General features: G+C 41.5%; 1 protein-coding gene across 1 annotated transcript; it reads right to left on the reverse strand.

Moving 5' to 3' along the window:
* Positions 1–273: 273 nt before the first annotated feature.
* On the reverse strand, positions 274–12,552 carry LOC139451884 (GLIPR1-like protein 1). The gene is made up of 6 exons (XM_071233181.1): positions 12,236–12,552; positions 5,151–5,277; positions 4,702–4,805; positions 2,710–2,819; positions 2,360–2,451; positions 274–1,431 (listed from the first exon to the last, which is right to left on the reverse strand). The coding sequence occupies exons 1-6, from the start codon at positions 12,467–12,469 to the stop codon at positions 1,235–1,237; spliced, it is 864 nt and encodes a 287-aa protein (XP_071089282.1). The 5' UTR covers positions 12,470–12,552; the 3' UTR covers positions 274–1,234.
* Positions 12,553–18,846: the final 6,294 nt, after the last annotated feature.

Raw genomic sequence — 18,846 nt, forward strand, 5'->3', positions numbered from 1 at the left:
TGCGGAGTGTTCATATAATGCTATAATCTACAAGCTTTATAAATAATTTCAGAAACTACGTGAAATGGCATGATTACACTTTAGCACAATATATTGAATATGTGAAACTTCCTGTAACATATATTATATATTTGTGATATAACATATATATATATAAATATATATATATATATATATATATATATATATATATACACATACATATATATATATATATATATATATATATATATATATGCTTGATAATTGATATCGAAATAGATGACGATACTCAGTACTGACTAGTGCCGTGGTGTTTTAATAAGACATATGAATAATTCTAGCAAGTATTATTTAGACATATACTATTATTAAAAAAAGTTAAGAACCAGACGACTTTTTCATATGCCTTTAGTATATCTGTCATGCCATGAAAGATTAAGTAAAGTATTATTAAGGAATAGGGTGGTGCTTAACTTCTTTTGAGCAGTTTACAAGCACAATATAAACGTTAAAGCCTCCGGATTATCATACCCTTATGTCACAAGGAAAGAAACAACATCATGGGAAAGGCACATTCGCGAGTTATTGAAAATAATGCAGTGTTGTAGTTACAGAGTCTTCACTTTCTCCGAAGAATTATCGACGGGTTTGACTTGCAACGGGCAGTCCTTCTCGACGGGCAGTCGTGGGAGAAGTCCTATTCGCTGTCTGGGCTGTGTACAGAGGGGGAAAGGGCCCTGAACTGATGATTAGCCTAACCAGCCTGACTGTGCCAGGATCACCCAACCCTTCAGTGAGGGAAGTCTGCACAGACTTTAGAAATATGCACACGCTACTCCGTTATAATCCTAATATTGTTTGGCCTGTGCAAATGCACGGATTGGTGTAAGGTCACAACCTTGCGGCAGGCAATAGGCCATTTCATACATGCATGACAACACACGAATATTTCCTAAGTTAATCATCATTTTACCTATGACAGTACCTTTTCAGCGTAATCACAGCGTCGGTTAGGATAGATTAGTTAAGGTAGTTTTGCGTTATTTTGATATATGCTATTTTCATCTTTCGTATTTATTAAATGAAGCCAGAAAAGTATATTTCCAGTTTTTCTGACAGTACTTGAAGCAGTAAATAATGCCTACGCTAAGAATATCATTAGGAGGGTGGCGGTGTGTTGGTGAGAAAATAATTTGTTCTCGAAGATACTGAGCTTATTAGTCTTAACTAATCTTTTTCATCATTGACTCAATCACATCAAGTTGCCGAAGACGACAGACAGAACCAAAATGTCACTGGTTATAGTCCAGGCAGTGGCTCCACTCCGTTCAGTGCCACGAGTTGTGGTTTCTCCACTACTACTCTGTGTCATGGTGGAAGATTGTTGTGTTGTGGAAGTTGTCGTGCTTGTAGGTGTGGTTTCACTGCCGCCACTGCCGCTGCTCTCACCTGGCGAAACATGTAACATCGTGATCAAAAAGGTTTTGTCTCCATACCATCCTGGTGCATGGTGACATCCCCCACTGCTGAGGACTGTAAGACCATGATGAAATGTTGTCTTGTCAAATCACTAGATAAGAGTGATTATATCAATGCAAACGCGCTTCTCTACTTTCAGTGGGACACGTGTGGCCCAGTCGTCTAAGGCGCCGCAATTCGCTGTGCAGAGTTGCGTCCCAAGGGCACGACAAGAAACCCTTGGTCGTTGTTTCGCCCCGACTATGTTATTTGGCATGTCAGCACCTTACCCATGCTCGTGGGTTTCACCATAGTGGTATACGTCAGTGGCCTGCATCATGTCCCCCCACATGAAGCTGACACCGTGATATAACTGGAATACTGTTCAAAGCGGCTTTGGGTGGTCGGGTAGGCTAGTGGTTAAAGCATTCGTTCGTCACGCCGAAGACCCGGGTTCGAATCCCGACATGGGTACAATGTGTGAAGCCCATTTCTGGTGTCCCCCGCCGTGATATTGCTGGAATATTGCTAAAAGCGGCGTAAAACCAAACTCACTCACTCACTCAAAGCGGCGTTAAACCCAACTCACTTCCTCACTGCTTTCAACACCAGTGATCTCAAAATCTCCGAAATGTGACATGATGAGATATATCAGTCCACGTAACACAACCATGCATAGGAACAGAGCTATGTCATTATGCAACCCTAGTATCTTTGAGTACGCGAAACGTGTTTTCTATTTTAGTTTGGGAAGGTGAATGTGTGAATGAGTGAATATCGTCCTGATGCTGCTGTTCACTTTGTAGGAACCGCTAATGGGAAATCGAACCCGGATTTCAAGTGTGACTTACGGACGTTTGAACACAAGGCTACCTTATGTTATATGTTTGACAAGTTCGATGTGTTTCATGGTACTCACGACATAGTTTGTTTTCACACGTTGGCCGATCTGCTGGACACTGGCTGCATGACGCTCCCTCCTTGTACGGCTTTTCACCTCTGAAGTTTCCTCTGAAAGATACAATGAGCATTGATTAGCAATGTTAGAATCACTGAAATGGCAATCTTTCTGGTTTCTTACTGGGAGATATTGAATTCAGAACTAGAATTGTTTTTGTCAAGGCTTCAGAGTGAGTGAATGTTTTGACGCCACAGGTCAGATTGTTCCCAGGCACATCTCGGCGGCTTCCAACCACATCTAAAAAAGACATTAAATAGACATTGAGCACACATTAATGAACACGTACTTTTAAGTAAAGTTTTACTTACGACGGAAGGTAGTTGCAGATGACGACGTATCCGTTCTGGATTGTCGATTCTTCTATGGTGCTGCAGAACTTGATCCCACACCCGATCTTGTGACTGCTCGCCCATATCACCTGCAAGTTACATCGAGTGGAAACAAGCCAATGAAGATCCTGTGAATTACTTACTCCATATATTAAATCACAAGGGTATTTAAATCAGTTTGTTTCACCACAACATAACCCCTCAAACTCCCAAAAAGAAAATACCTAACAAAACATATATAAAAAATAAATAAATAAATAAAATTAAAAACCTTCTCCCCTTCATTTGTAATATGTCATTATTGGTATATCAGCCAAGATTAAGTATACAGAGCGTTCGGTTATTAAAAAGAATTAAGACACGAACCAAACAAACCACACAAAAACAAATAGACAAGACACATATATTAGACCAAAGAAACATCCCGCCCCACCTGATCCACACAGACAAAAAAAAAAAAAAAAAAAATACCAAACAAAACTCAACAAAAGCCATATAAAAAAAAATGATACAAACACACCTCCATCAGTAATATGTCATTATTGGTCATTTTGGTGATTAAAAGCAGTTAATGGTGTTATTAACAATTTCATATTTGCCATTTACTTAAAAAAGAACTGCCAGCCAGGACCGATCTTGTTGCCGTCAACTCGAAATATTTGCTGTTAAATTTACCTGTGTGTAATGACCACCTTTTGTTGTCGTCGACTATTCGACATATTCGGTGTTAAATTTACCTGTGTGAAATGACCACCTTTGTTGGTGCCGACTATTCGACATATTCGCTGTTAAATGTACCTGTGTGTAATGACCGGCTTTTGTTGTTACCGACAACTCGACATATTCGCTGTTAAATGTACCTGTGTGTAATGACCGCCTTTGTTGTTGCCGACTATTCGACATATTCGCTGTTAAATGTACCTGTGTGTAATGACTGCCTTTGTTGTTGCCGACTATTCGACATATTCGCTGTTAAATGTACCTGTGTGTAATAACCGCCTTTTGTTGTTGCCGACAACTCGACATAATTGCTGTTAAATGTACCTGTGTGTAATAACCGCCTTTTGTTGTTGCCGACAACTCGACATATTCGCTGTTAAATGTACCTGTGTGTAATAACCGCCTTTTGTTGTTGCCGACTATTCGACATATTCGCTGTTAAATGTACCTGTGTGTAATAACCGCCTTTTGTTGTTGCCGACAACTCGACATATTCGCTGTTAAATGTACCTGTGTGTAATAACCGTCTTTTGTTGTTGCCGACAACTCGACATATTCGCTGTTAAATGTACCTGCACGTAATGACCGCCTTTGTTGTTGCCGACTATTCGACAAATTCGCTGTTAAATGTACCTGTGTGTAATGACTGCCTTTGTTGTTGCTGACTATTCGACAAATTCGCTGTTAAATGTACCTGTGTGTAATAACCGCCTTTTGTTGTTGCCGACAACTCGACATAATTGCTGTTAAATGTACCTGTGTGTAATAACCGCCTTTTGTTGTTGCCGACAACTCGACATATTCGCTGTTAAATGTACCTGTGTGTAATAACCGCCTTTTGTTGTTGCCGACAACTCGACATAGTCGCTGTTAAATGTACCTGTGTGTAATGACCGCCTTTTGTTGTTGCCGACAACTCGACATATTCGCTGTTAAATGTACCTGTGTGTAATGACCGCCTTTGTTGTTGCCGACTATTCGACATATTCGCTGTAAAATGTACCTGTGTGTAATGACTGCCTTTGTTGTTGCTGACTATTCGACATATTCGCTGTTAAATGAACCTGTGTGTAATAACCGCCTTTTGTTGTTGCCGACTATTCGACATAATTGCTGTTAAATGTACCTGTGTGTAATAACCGCCTTTTGTTGTTGCCGACTATTCGACATATTCGCTGTTAAATGTACCTGTGTGTAATAACCGCCTTTTGTTGCTGCCGACTACTCGACATATTTGCTGTAGTAATTTACCTGTGTATAATGGCCGCAGGTTGCACTGCAGGTGTTGGAACTGTAGGTGTAGTCAGATACCTCGTTATACCAGCTGGTCACCGACGAAACCTCGTTGTAAGATGCTGCGGGATAATATATACCACAATTCAGCACGACAGTGGTCATGATGTGATCCATAAATAGACAAGAGAGATGGAAACACAATGTATAATTAGAATTATTAACGTTAATAAATGTTGGATAGAGATTGAAAATAATCAAAAACAAATGAAACGATAATAATAAATGAAAGTTTACACTTTTAAAATGGTTTTGTACATTAATGAAATAGTCATTAAGGTTTCTCTATGATATCTGACGTAAGCTTCACAAATAGTGGATTCGGCCTTTTTCTCTCAGCAAGCACATTGGACATGAATGTGAGTTAAAATGGCGTTCCTTCAAAATTGATAGTGTATGAGACGTACGAGACTTGATGCTTAAGTTTTCGCCGATGGGACTGGTTGATGAAGCAATTGTTCTGCTCGGGTTGTGGGCGAATCTACACTCGTCCGCCCAGCCCTGTGCTAGAGCCTCCAGTTCGTTGTCCCAGGACTGCAGAGAGAAAATACAATACACAAGTGGAAGCCTATGGAATACTGTAAGGGACGTAATATCATAAGGTCAAGCGCATGCGCACGTCAGTAGCCCTTTGGTCATGCTTCTTTCATGCTCTTCATTCTCCAAGTAGCAATTAGCAAACTTACGAATTGAGCTTGAACATGCGATTGTAGGATGTAAAGCGATCGGGGTGCGGTTACCCAATTACACATAGAACATGATTTTGAGAATGCAGATCATGGACATCCAATAGCTTTATCCTTTTATAGTCATCCGCACTGCCTTACAGTGATATCCTTTATTCGGCATGACTCAATAATTTCAGCAAGTATCATGCTTTAATGCAAAAGCTTCTATCACAAATGTTGTACAGATCATTAAAATATCCGTAGGATTGCAAGTTAATAACATATTGAATTTACTCACTTTAGAGTTATTCCAATATTATTTAGGGATATATTTTGATCTTAAGGTTGTGAAATATGGCCATACCAATAGAAAGTGGTACTCATCTTCCATTATTTCCCAAATACACAGTTTACAGAGTCGAATACAACGACTACACCACTTCGTCTTTCAACATTTATCATTAATGGCGTTTCCCCAGTATTGAATAAACACAAAAGCCCATGTTCACGAACCGTGAATGTACATAAATAATACTCAGCTTCTAGAAGTGATTTCTATCCTTGATTCACAAGCATTTGAATATCAGTCTCTTAATCTTTGTACAAAGTTATTTAAAAATACAAGATTATCACCAACTTCTTGTGTTATCCATACAACACCATAACCGCAGGTAGACTATATTGTTTCACATTTGAAACACAAGTTACACGATTCCATTGATCTAAAGTGAGACATATCATGTAACATTGCTTTGGATATTTGTGTTTAGCCATTGACAACAATTTCAACCAATATTAGATATATCTCTTGTGATAGTCAACAAAAAAACCGTGTCTAAAGTGCCAAAGTTTACCTGATACCGCTCGATATATTCCCCAGTGTCCCCATACTTCATACAGTCATATTGGTTCAATCTGGGTATCAAACATTTTAAATAGGACATACAGTGAAATATCCTTAAACTTGTTACTGTAACTGTTCAACGGGAACTAAAGCTTCATCAGCTTTATGAACAAGAATAATAATTCCTTTCGACCAAAAGCCTATTTGAAAACAGCAACCGAAGAAAATTATAATACGTAGATATTTTACATGATGATGTTCATTTCCATACACCCATTCTTCAGTGTTCCACCATTCTGAAAATCTAAGATTTCTGTCTTTTCTAAATTAACAATTCAGGAAATCCCCATTTAATACTACATTCTTTGAGAACATTAAGTTTTCTTTATAAACCAATCACAGTGTCCTCAAACAGGTAAAACTCTCTTTAATATGGTATACCAAAGCAATTTTTATATATACAGAGTCAAATGCTTTTTCTGAAATCTACAAATATATCTACCATTATTCTTCGACAGCCACTTTAGTACTAAACACTGTAATACAAATATGTTATCAACAGTACTGTAACCATCTCTAAATCTAGACAGCGATTCTGGAATTTTGTCATGTACATCGCAAAGAGTAGTTAATCTTTTGTTCATTATTGAATTAAATGCTTTACCCATAACATCGCTTAGGGTAATACCTCAGTAATTGTGACCTCTGTTTTTCTTGTCTTTCTTGTGTAATGGTATGAGTAATCTTTTCGTCCATTCCGCGTTAAAATTCCCACTATTCAGAATTAAACATAATATAGAAAGATGGTAAATATTCAGCTTTATGACACCTAGTCACCTCTGGTATAATTGCAGGAGACCCTGGCTCTTTGCCTTCTCTCAGATTATCAATAACCTCTACAATTTCAGTGTTAGATATTTCACAGTTTAGAATAATATTGACGTCATCGTCCTTGCAAACATAACAAACATCCTAATAATGGTCAAGTAAATACTGTTCCGCCTCTCCCAGATGACCTTGGGCAATATAGTATAGATCCAAAACCCACTCAAAATACGACGACCATTCCGTTGCTGATATCGTAATTTGTACACATACGTCAATTTGACGCATCAATGACAAAAATGATGTCTGATGCAATTCCCTATTTTAACTTGTACCTTATGTTCCCCTTATTTTTTCGGTGAATTTGACTTGTCTTTGCATGTGTTTGTGTTGGGTGCCACCGTTGGGGCTGGATACGCTCACCTGGTATCATTACTATTTGATAGTGATTCACAAACATATGCTCATGATATAGTAGGAATCGTACAATAGACTCTGAATATGTGCTGGTAGCGCTGCGTGGCCGACACTTGTAGGATTAACAGATGCAGGTAGCGCTGCGTGGCAGACACCTGTAGGATTAACAGATGCAGGTAGTGCTGCCATGCCGACACCTGTAGCATAAACAGATGCAGGTAGTGCTGCCAGGCCGACACATGTAGGACTAACAGATGCAGGTAGCCCTACGTGGCAGACACCTGTAGGATTAACAGATGCAGGTAGTGCTGCCAGGCCGACACCTATAGGATTAACAGATGCAGGTAGTGCTGCGCGGCCGACACATATAGGATTAACAAATGCAGGTAGTGTTGCGCGGCCGACACCTGTAGGACTAACAGATGCAGGTAGCCCTGCGTGGCAGACACCTGTAGGATTAACAGATGCAGGTAGTGCTGCCAGGCCGACACCTATAGGATTAACAGATGCAGGTAGTGTTGCCGACATCTATAGGATTAACAGATGCAGGTAGTGCTGCCAGGCCGACATCTACTAGATTAACAGATGCAGGTAATGCTGCGCGACTGACATCTATCGGATTAACAGATGCAGGTAGTGTTGCGCGGCCGACACCTATAGGATTAACAGATGCAGGTAGTGTTGCCGACATCTATAGGATTAACAGATGCAGGTAGTGTTGCGCGGCCGACATCTATAGGATTAACAGATGCAGGTAGTGTTGCCGACATCTATAGGATTAACAGATGCAGGTAGTGCTGCCAGGCCGACATCTACTAGATTAACAGATGCAGGTAATGCTGCGCGACTGACATCTATAGGATTAACAGATGCAGGTAGTGTTGCGCGGCCGACACCTTTAGGATAAACAGATGCAAGTAGTGCTGCCAGGCCGACACCTACTAGATTAACAGATGCAGGTAATGTTGCGCGGCTGACATCTATAGGATTAACAGATGCAGGTAATGTTGCGCGGCTGACATCTATAGGATTAACAAATGCAGGTAGTGTTGCGCGGCCGACATCTATAGGATTAACAGATGCAGGTAGTGTTGCCAGGCCGACACATATAGGATTAACAGATGCAGGTCGTGTTGCGCGGCCGACACATATAGGATTAACAGATGCAGGTTGTGAGGCCGACATCTATAGGATTAACAGATGCAGGTAGTGTTGCCAGGCCGACACCTGTAGGATTAACAGATGCATGAAGTGTTGCGCGGCCGACACCTATAGGATTAACAGATGCAGGTAGTGTTGCCAGGCCGACACATATAGGATTAACAGATGCAGGTCGTGTTGCGCGGCCGACACCTATAGGATTAACATATGCAGGTAGTGTTGCCGACATCTATAGGATTAACAGATGCAGGTAGTGTTGCGCGGCCGACATCTATAGGATTAACAGATGCAGGTAGTGTTGCCAGGCCGACACCTATAGGATTAACAGATGCAGGTAGTGTTGCGCGGCCGACACCTATAGGATTAGCAGATGCAGGTAGTGCGGCCTACCTCTGTAGGATTAACAAATGCAGGTAGTGTTGCCAGGCCGACACCTGTAGGATTAGCAGATGCAGGTAGTGTTGCGCGGCCGACATCTATAGGATTAACAGATGCGGGTAGTGTTGCCAGGCCGAACATATAGGATTAACAGATGCAGGTCGTGTTGCGCGGCCGACACCTATAGGATTAACAGATGCAGGTAGTGCGGCCGACATCTATAGGATTAACAGATGCAGGAAGTGTTGCGCGGCCGAAACCTATACGATTTACAGATGCAGGTAGTGCTGCCAGGCCGACACCTATAGGATTAACAGATACAGGTAGTGCTGCCAGACCGACATCTATAGGATTAACAGATACAGGTAGTACTGCCAGGCCAACAATTATATGGTCATTATTTCGTGAGTGTTTCACAAACCATTCGTGTCGGAAAATAAGCTGAAGTGCAAGGTGAACAATAAGACAATAAGAACATTTAGAAAAACCTGCATTCAATAATATTTCAGCTGTAAGACGGCGAGCTGTAAATAGAAGAAACTGCACAAGACCAAACATAAAACAAGGACTGGTCGGGGTTGGTCTGTAACCTGTGTCTGAGTGGGTACTAGTTTTCATGTTAAACCTGCGGCATGGTATTTTAGTTGGCTAGCTAAAAAACGACAGGCATCAACGCGCAATAATCTTGATCCGAAGTTAAACCTCTCACAGGTATTTCCCCCCACCTCACCTCACCTCATCTCACCTCAACTCACCTTCCGTGACCACGTCTCGCCTCGCCTCGCCTCACCTTGCCCCACCTCACCTCACCTCACCATCGGGGAACGATGACACGCAATCACCCAAACCACAAGCCTGACCACCGGATTCACTTCGATGCCTCTTACTTCGAGCATACACAGCTTTAATTTTAAATTTTATGCACGATACTTCGAAATCCTCTTTAATTGTGAGTGAAATAGTATGGTTTGACGCCGCTTTTTGCAATATGCCAGCAATATCAAGGCGGGAATCGAACCCGGATCTTCGGCGTGAACGCTTTAACCACTAGGCTACCCGACCGCCCCTCCTCATGAGTGCACTAATCCTTGTTCATGGCAGCTATAACATTCCATTTTGGTTGACTATACATGACCCATGCCAAATGGTCATATCAAACCTATTTAGGGTGAAAAATCCCTTTGAGTAAATATATGGCTGAGATCAGAGTGAAATTCATTGAACGCCATAATACAGTTTGTAAACGTGACGTAAGAATTATAAATAACAACACACTTTCAAAGGACAACATTCTAGGGCGTGCAAATACGTCTCAATATGTATATAAGCAAAAAACACCCGTGTGTTGGTGGGACCTTTTAACGTCAACAATGGGGCATGGTTTACAGGTAGATGTCAATGCATCTATAAAAATATCTCATAAAAAATGGAAATCTTAACCACCTGTGTAAATGCTGCCGCCAATTAAATTGTAAACTATTCACCAAATCGCCTCCCCTTTGTGGCGAATGCTGTGTTGTTGCTATAAACACACAGCCAAACATTTCCGTTCAAGTGTTTACTGATCGACCGATCTCCAGAGAAACGTTATACATTGGACGCAAAAATGATGGATTGCTTTTTACGAAGCTACCTTAACGTGACAAATGTGACAAATCACGTCGTGTTGGTGAAAACCGACCGCTGACAAGTATAACAAGCCGACTATGGATTTAACACTACGTTTATAACGAACTGACGGATAAAACAAAAAAATTCTCCCGTCCTGCTGTATATATGCGCATAACGAACTTCGGATATAACGAACTAAGGTTAGTGGTCCCTTTGAATTCGTTATGAACGTAGTTTACTGTAGATCATATAGCCAAAACCCTTCCCAGGGAGTGGAACGAATATCATTATAAAATACATCTTATTGGATATGCTAAATTAATACACACTTTATTGATACGCAGTACATATGTTAGAGGGCACACACACACACACACACACACACACACACACACACACACACACACACACACACACACACACACACACACACACACACACACACACACACACACACACACACACTGCCAGTCAAAAGACACTATACATATTTAGATTGTGAATAGGTTTTAATAGTTTCGCTAAAGGAAACTGAATTCAATCCAAACATACCCAACGTCATTTGACTTTTATAGACTCTGTGTATTTTGTGAAAGGGATGTTTTGTGAATTGTGTATAAAATAGGTTTTTGTATTATGGCACGAGATGAAAATGCATAGAGGATGTAAAAAGGAAGCGGTAGCATCCCAAAACATAAGACCGCCTCCGTGGTCTAAAGGTAGAGCGTCCGCCCGCTGGGCGATCCCCGGCCGAATCATACCATGGCCATAAGACGTTAAAAGATACTTGTTGTTAACCTGGCTGGCGCTCGGCATAAAGGGGTTAAAACACGGACTGGTCGGCACGGAGTTGCAGGAGTTAAATGAGTTAAAAACAGTATAGACATTCTTAATCTTTTCGCGAACACCTGGTGTCATAAGTGATTGTGAGTGATCCATTCATATCATTTTCACTAGTTTTACCCTTAACGCCCATATAATAGAGCAGATAATTGAGATTGTGGCGTTAACATTTTATGTTTACAAAGTACAATTTAGAACTTATTAAGCAAATCAGCACAGATTGCATAAATTATTCTGTGGTCATGTCATGAACATTGATTTTAGGAATACTTAAGTGACTTCATGCAACGATGTGGTCTTCGTGTCCATAGGCATTGTTAAAACACCGTTAAACGGTTTGTCACGAAATATGGTTAGCTCAATATTTTATTGATAATACCAAGGACTTCGAGTTAACGAGTTTGTACGGTACATTCTAAACAATGTTATGTGATCAATCAAACAAAGACGGCATCGTAGAAAAGAAGCATGGAACTTAATACTACAAAACTTATTTAAAGTGAAACCCTGTTAATCCGGAGTTTATTCTCTCCAGGGAAATGAGTCGTATAGAGGAATTTGCGGTTGAACTAATCAATAGTGTGCAGTATTCGTAGGACATGGTGACATTTCGACCCCCCCCCCCCCCCCCCCCCTTGTTTACTTGGTGTTGTAATCACACCGCGCAAGTCTTATGTGCAACAAACAAAGAACTGTATATAAAAAGACATGTTTAACTATTATAGTGCGCAAAGTGAACTCTTACCATTAGAAGCATATCCGCCGCATTGGGAATTCTTCTATATTCGTTATGTTTGTCGACAATGTTTTGTTTTTCCGCTTCGCTGAACCCAGTGATGGCTGTATTTTGTTTATCTGTTTCTCTTCGGACTCGCTTTACCAATTCGCCATGTCCGGGAAGAGCCTGTGTTTCAATATCGCCGAAAACGACACCAACAAATACGGCGCTGACGAAAATAACAACGGCGGAAGAAGTCATCCTTGCAGAACCCACGTCTTCACTCCGTCAGTTGAAGAGACAAGATGAGAAGATCGACCAGTTTATGTTATTACATATACACGAGCTGGGAAGTTGCCGGGTGGGACCGAAGATGGATCTGTCATGTTATAGGCTGAGTTAGCGGTCGCCTTTAACCTTTTCTTCCTTGCCTCGCTTTCATGTATCTTGTCAATATGTTAACACGGCATCAATACTTTTGATGGTTAACCCATTCTGTTTTGAGTATGCGATGACTAAAAAATATACCTCTTACATCCCCGTGTTTAGAGATTCCATATGCCATGGTGGGGAAACGCGAATATCAAGATTAAGCAAGTTGGTCTTTAAGCAAGTTGGCAACTTTAACACTAAAGACATCGTTGGGTCTCCGTCAGATTTATATCAGTAATTCATTCTCGTGATGATTAATATACAAGTACGAGGATAGAGTTAATACCTAATTATGTGGCAGTGGAGACTGTTCTAAATTTGTCAGTAGTGGTTGAAGTCAATCTGAAATGTCAGCGAGTGGAATTTAGGATAATGACTCTTTGAATACACACGAACCTGGTTTGATACATTCGACAGTGTCTGCTTGTTTGTTGTTTAACGCCGCACTCAGCAGTATTCCACTATATGACGGCGGTCTGTAAATAATCGAGTCTGGACCAGACAACCCAGTGATTGACATCATGAGCATCGATCTACGCAATTGAGATGCAATGCTTGCACTAACCAAGTCAGCGAGCCAGAACAACCGATCCCGTTAGTCGCCTCTCACGACAAGCATAGTCGCCTTTTACGACAAGAATGGGTTGCTGAAGACCTTTTCTACCCCTGATCTTCACGGGTTCATAATTGACAGTATTCATATCGTCTATCTAAAATATACAGTGAGATTGACCAAAACACATTAATTGGATTGTTCGGACCCGTTTTGCTTTCGGCAATAAGATACAAGAATTTTAGTCATTTATACATGTAAAAGGTGAAGGACTTAACGCGACGGCGATTTATCTGAGGTATTTTGAGTGAATTTTGTTAATGGGATTAAGATTATAGCATGCGCAGCAATGACACTCGACTCGTTCGAGTCTTCTGGTTTGTATTGGAATTTACTTAAACGTAGATGATAATGATTGAATTGTTTTTAAGAGAATCCCGAAGGGTTAATCATACGTAATGCCATGTAACGTGTCGCGTGACATTGGGACATTAGGACATATAGATGCTCAACGACATCGCGTTAATACTGTGCTTGTCATTATGCTCCTGAACTATGTTATCTAGTTTTAAGAAGGAAAATAACTATCCAGGATATGCCTGAAAAGTGTATATTTGTTTCTTGTTTGTTGTTTACCGCCGCACTCAGCAATATTCCAGCTATATGCTGGCGTTCTGTAAGTTTTCGAGTCTGGACCGGACATCCAGTGATTGGCATCATGAGCATCGATCAATTGGGATACGGCGACATGCATCAACCAAGTCAGAGAACCTGACCAACCGATCCTGTTAATCGCCTCTTACGACAAGCATACTCTTTTAGTCTTCTTTTACGAGTTACTGAAGACCTTTTCTAACCCGGATTTTCACGGGTTGAAAGTCATATATACCTGTACCATCACAAGTTGACAGTGAGTCATAAACACATGATTGTCGAACAATCGACTCTGCTTTTAGCAAATATTTCTTATGATTTGAAAAAGAATACTTTTTCATCAAATGTCAATACCAAACACCATTGCATTTGAATGCATCACGCTTAAAACGTCTTCTTCTTCTTATTATTGTTGTTGTTGTTGTTGTCGTCGTCGTCGTCGTCATCATCATCATCATCATTATTATCATCATATTATTATCATCATCATTATGCTGAGTTTGTACAAAATCAACATTCTATGTCGAGCAAAGACTTACTACATGAACCAGCTAATTAACAATGAAGGTTTGTCATATGTTTCTTTTGGAAACATATTTTCCCACTCTCGATGGAAATGGAGTTACAACTGATTACACAAAAACAAAATGTGTTAGGTAACCAAGAAAACATTGCTGGAGGGCAACGATTGAAAAACGTTTTTCGAGATCGATCCAATAACTGAGGCAGTAAACATTGTCCACATGGAATATAAATAATACAAGAGGTGTGCCAAGATGTCGATGCCTGCAAAGTATATAGCTGCTCATGTGTGACAAGTCGTTGTTGGAACAATACAATAAGCCGCCACAGATACTGATGTAAGCTTGGATATTCTTAGTGACAGTGACGTTCTCTCTCTCTAATACTTTCAGTAGTGACAAAAAGTGCTAATTGTGCTTTTCAAGAAATATCCATTTCCTCAGCGACAAACATCATCATTGAGTTTTGATCACGTGGTTGTCCGACGTGGCGTGACACACTCTCGTGCAGCCTAGACAATGTAACACGATGTATGGACCTGATTCACATTTGTTGCTTTTTGCGATTAAGTATGAACTATTGCTGAAAGCGGAGCTTATCCTTTATTACACACTCTAACAGTTAGGCTCTCTCTCTCTCTCTCTCTCTCTCTCTCTCTCTCTCTCTCTCTCTCTCTCTCTCTCTCTCTCTCTCTCTCTCTCTCTCTCTCTCTCTCACACAGTTATTTTTCATCGATTAAGCGGATGGCATCAGACCCAGCCCAGCGCCGTGGTTAGGCTGCCCAGAAACCCGACCCGAGGAGCATGCTGCCCCTTCAGACTATTTAGCTATCATACAAAGGTGTAACGCCCCGATACATCAATGCCCACCGTGATGTAGCTGGACTATTGCTGACAGACACACACACACACACGAAAAACACACACACGAATAAAACAGGCGATTACAATAACTCCAGTACAGTAACAAGAGAAGTTACAGCCTAACTGAAATCAACTGAACACGTCAATGCCAGAAAATAATTAGACTCGATTATCTGCCGAAACAGATTCCATTGGGTGCAAAAGGTAATGTAGTGATGAATGGATCACAGAAAATCAGTGATGACACCAGGCGTCTGCGAAAAGGGTAAGCATGTCCTGCCCATCACCAGCCACTCAATTTGCATAAAACGTATTCTATATAATAAAATAATGTCAGATTTCGATCAAAATGCAAGCGGCAAATAACAAGAAAACTGGGCAGCCTCCATCCAACTCATTAAACACCTCTCTCAAAAATAACGCTGTCCAATATACGACATCTTCAAGTTGCGGTCGCATGATAGAACAATGTTTTATCCTGAAATAAACCACACTTCGTTCTATATTGTTCTTTGCGATTTATAGAGTAGTTATCTAATATAATCGATTGCACTGCTGCGGCATCTGTTTGATTACCAGGACAACCAACGGAAAACGTTTATTTTTAGATTCAGTGTGTGAGTGAGTGAGTTGGGTTTAACGCCGCTTTTAACAGTATTCCAGTTATATCACGGCGTGTCAGCTTAATGTGGGAGGAAAGCCCGAAGTGATGCGGGTCACATACGTTTATTACATCGGTGAAACCCACGAGCACGGGTATGGTGCTGACAAACCCAGAAACATAATCGAGGCGAACCGGGATTCGAACCCACAATTAACCGCCTCTGTGGTCAAGTGATAGAGCGTCCGCCCGGAGAGCGGAAGGTCCAGGGTTCGATCCCGGCCGCGTCATTCCAAAAGACGTTAAAAGATGGTGCTTGTTGTTACCCTGTCTGGCGCTCGACATTAAGGGACTAAAACAAGGACTGGTCGGCTCGGAGTCAGTGTACTGTCTGAGTGTCTGGGGTATTCATGTTAAACTGCGGCATGGTATCTCAGTGTGCTTGCACTATAAATCGGCATCAGTCCGGACTAGTACAAGCAGCCACACACACGCGTCCATGCACATCGCTATATAAGTGCAATAATCTTGGACGCGACGTTCAAACCCCATTTCACCTCACCTCGAACCCACAATCATAGGTTTCTGGTGTGCCGAAGGGACGCAACTCTGTACAGCGATTTGCGGCGCCTCAGACGAATGGGCCACCTGTGCCCCCTTGGGATTCAGTGACCTAAATGTAATACAATGAAGTGTGACAGGGAGGTGGTATCTGAAGACACATACATGTATCTGCATAGTTCACAATAAGTTCCCGTATCTGCTGAAATTTAGTACTGTAGTTTTCCGTCAGATCTATATCTAAGCATAAAACATAAGGTTATTTGTGAATGTCAGTGTGTCCGCGGGGTGTGTGCGCGTGCATTGGCATGTGAATGAATACCCCGTTGCGTGCAGACAGTGACTAACGGGACATTTGATGGATTCTGAGTGAATGAATATGGATGTATTCAACAGTTACTCATTGTAGTTATAGGTGGGAAGGATACCCCGTTTTCGTCTTCACTACCCTACCGAGCGGTCATTGTGTCAGAAGATTAACTTTTCTATTCACAAAGTCCAATGGATTTTTACTTGACATACCGGGTATCTAAACCACTGATGACAATTGTTGGTTGTTTGTTTGTTGTTTAACGCCGCACCCAGCAATATTCGACTATGTGTTAGCGCTCTGCATGTTATTGAGTCTGGACCAGACAAACGAGTGATTGACATCATGAGCATCGATCCTCGCATATTGTGATACGATGACATACAGTAACCAGGTTAGTGAGCCTGACCACAATATCCATTTACTTTCCTCTTACGAGAAGCATGGGTTGCTGAAGACCTACGCTAACCCGGATCTTCGTGGGAACTAAGTATACATCGACTTGAACTGCTTATAAAACGAAAACGAGAACATGTTCACATTTTCATCGAAATGTAATTTGAAATTAAGAATTTATCAATTAACATAAACCAATCAAACACATATGGGTTCATAACTATAACTTTTCACACAAACAACAAACAATATTTACAAAGCTTCTGAACGCTTCCAGAGAACCTCGATAATGACATCAATATCTTGTGGGTCCTCCTCGGGCTTCTGGGGGCATGGGTGGCCCAGTCGTCTAAAGCGCCGCGATTCGCTGTGCAGAGTTGCGTCCATTGGCCAGTAACCTATGATTGTGGATTCGAATCCCGGTTCGCCCCAATTATGTTTCTAGGTTTGTCAGCACCAGAGCACCCGTGCTCGTGGGTTTCACCAAAGTGGTAAACGTCTGAGACCTGCAACACTTCGGGCTTTCCTCCCACTATAAGCTGACACGCCGTGATATAACTGGAACATTGTTAAAAGCGGCACTAAACCAAACTCACTCACTCACTCACTCCTCTGGCTTCACGACAGGTCTAATCGATGACGTAATCCAACGCCTCCAATAACTGACGTTCCAGCTACTGTACGTTGTCTTATCTGACTATCCCAGAAACGTTCAGTCGGAGAGAGGTCGCGTTATCGTGACGGTCAGGACACCACGGATAGGTTACTGATGTTAAGAACGCCCTGGAGTATTATGGGGCCTGGCATTGTCCTGTTGGAACTGTGTCATTTGTGGGATTCTTCTTAAATATGGAGGGACAATTGGCTGCAGAATGACGATAGACGTGTCTTCTTTTCCAGCCCTTTGACGCCAGTCTCCAACATGCAATCCTAGAGCCAATCGTTAACCACTTTGTTGCTGACAACGTCGCACAGACGGGCCAAGGCCCTGTAAGCCCGAATGTCTGCAGCACATAACCTTCTTGATGTATTGGTGAGGTGAGGTGAGGTGAGGTGAGGTGAGGTGAGGTGGAATTGGGTTTAACGTCGCGCGATTATTGCACTTATATAGCGACGTGCATGCAGTTGTGTGTGTGTGGCTGCTTGTACTAAGTCCGGACTAATGTCGATTTATAGAGCTAGCTCACTGAGATACAATGCCGCAGTTTAACATGAATACCCCACTCAGACACAGTATACTGACACCGAGCCGTCCAGTCCTTGTTTTAACCCCTTTAACCGAGGGCCAGGTAGGGTAACAACAAGTACCATCTTTTAACGTCTTTTGGTATCGAATCCCGGACCTTCCGCTCTCCGGGCGAACGCTCTACCACTAGACCACGGAGGCGGTATGATGTTTTGGGATGTTACCGTTAGCTTTTTACACCCTCTATGCATTTTCATCTCGTGCTCGTACAAAAACCTATTTTATACCAAATTCACAAAACATCCCTTTCACAAAATATACGGAGTTTATAAAAGACAAATGACGTTGGGTATGTTTGGATTGTATTCAGTTTCCTTTAGCCAAACTATTAAAACCTATTCACAATCTCAATATGTATAGTTTCTTTTGACTGGCAGTATAAGTTGTTTTGCTTGTGAAGATTTGCACTAAACAGGTCGATAGTGTAATGCCCTTGTGAGAATATCCAGGTATTGTCACGATGCAGTGAACGATGGACTAGCAAGGTGATGGTAAATAGT

The sequence above is a fragment of the Haliotis cracherodii genome, unplaced genomic scaffold, assembly GCF_022045235.1.
Source record: "Haliotis cracherodii isolate W230 unplaced genomic scaffold, xgHalCrac1.p SCAF_10, whole genome shotgun sequence".
Classification (NCBI taxonomy): Eukaryota; Metazoa; Mollusca; class Gastropoda; order Lepetellida; family Haliotidae; genus Haliotis; species Haliotis cracherodii.

What these genes read in the sequence shown, in the direction of transcription:
- LOC139451884 (XM_071233181.1), bottom strand. Translation starts at nt 12,469, where the DNA reads ATGACTTCTTCCGCCGTTGTTATTTTCGTCAGCGCCGTATTTGTTGGT. An exon ending in CCTGCGGCCATTATACACAG is followed by an intron (nt 2,820 to 4,701) that starts GTAAATTACTAC and finishes TGTAACTTGCAG; the next exon opens with GTGATATGGGCGAGCAGTCA. An exon ending in GTGTGAAAACAAACTATGTC is followed by an intron (nt 1,432 to 2,359) that starts GTGAGTACCATG and finishes ATGTTTCGCCAG; the next exon opens with GTGAGAGCAGCGGCAGTGGC.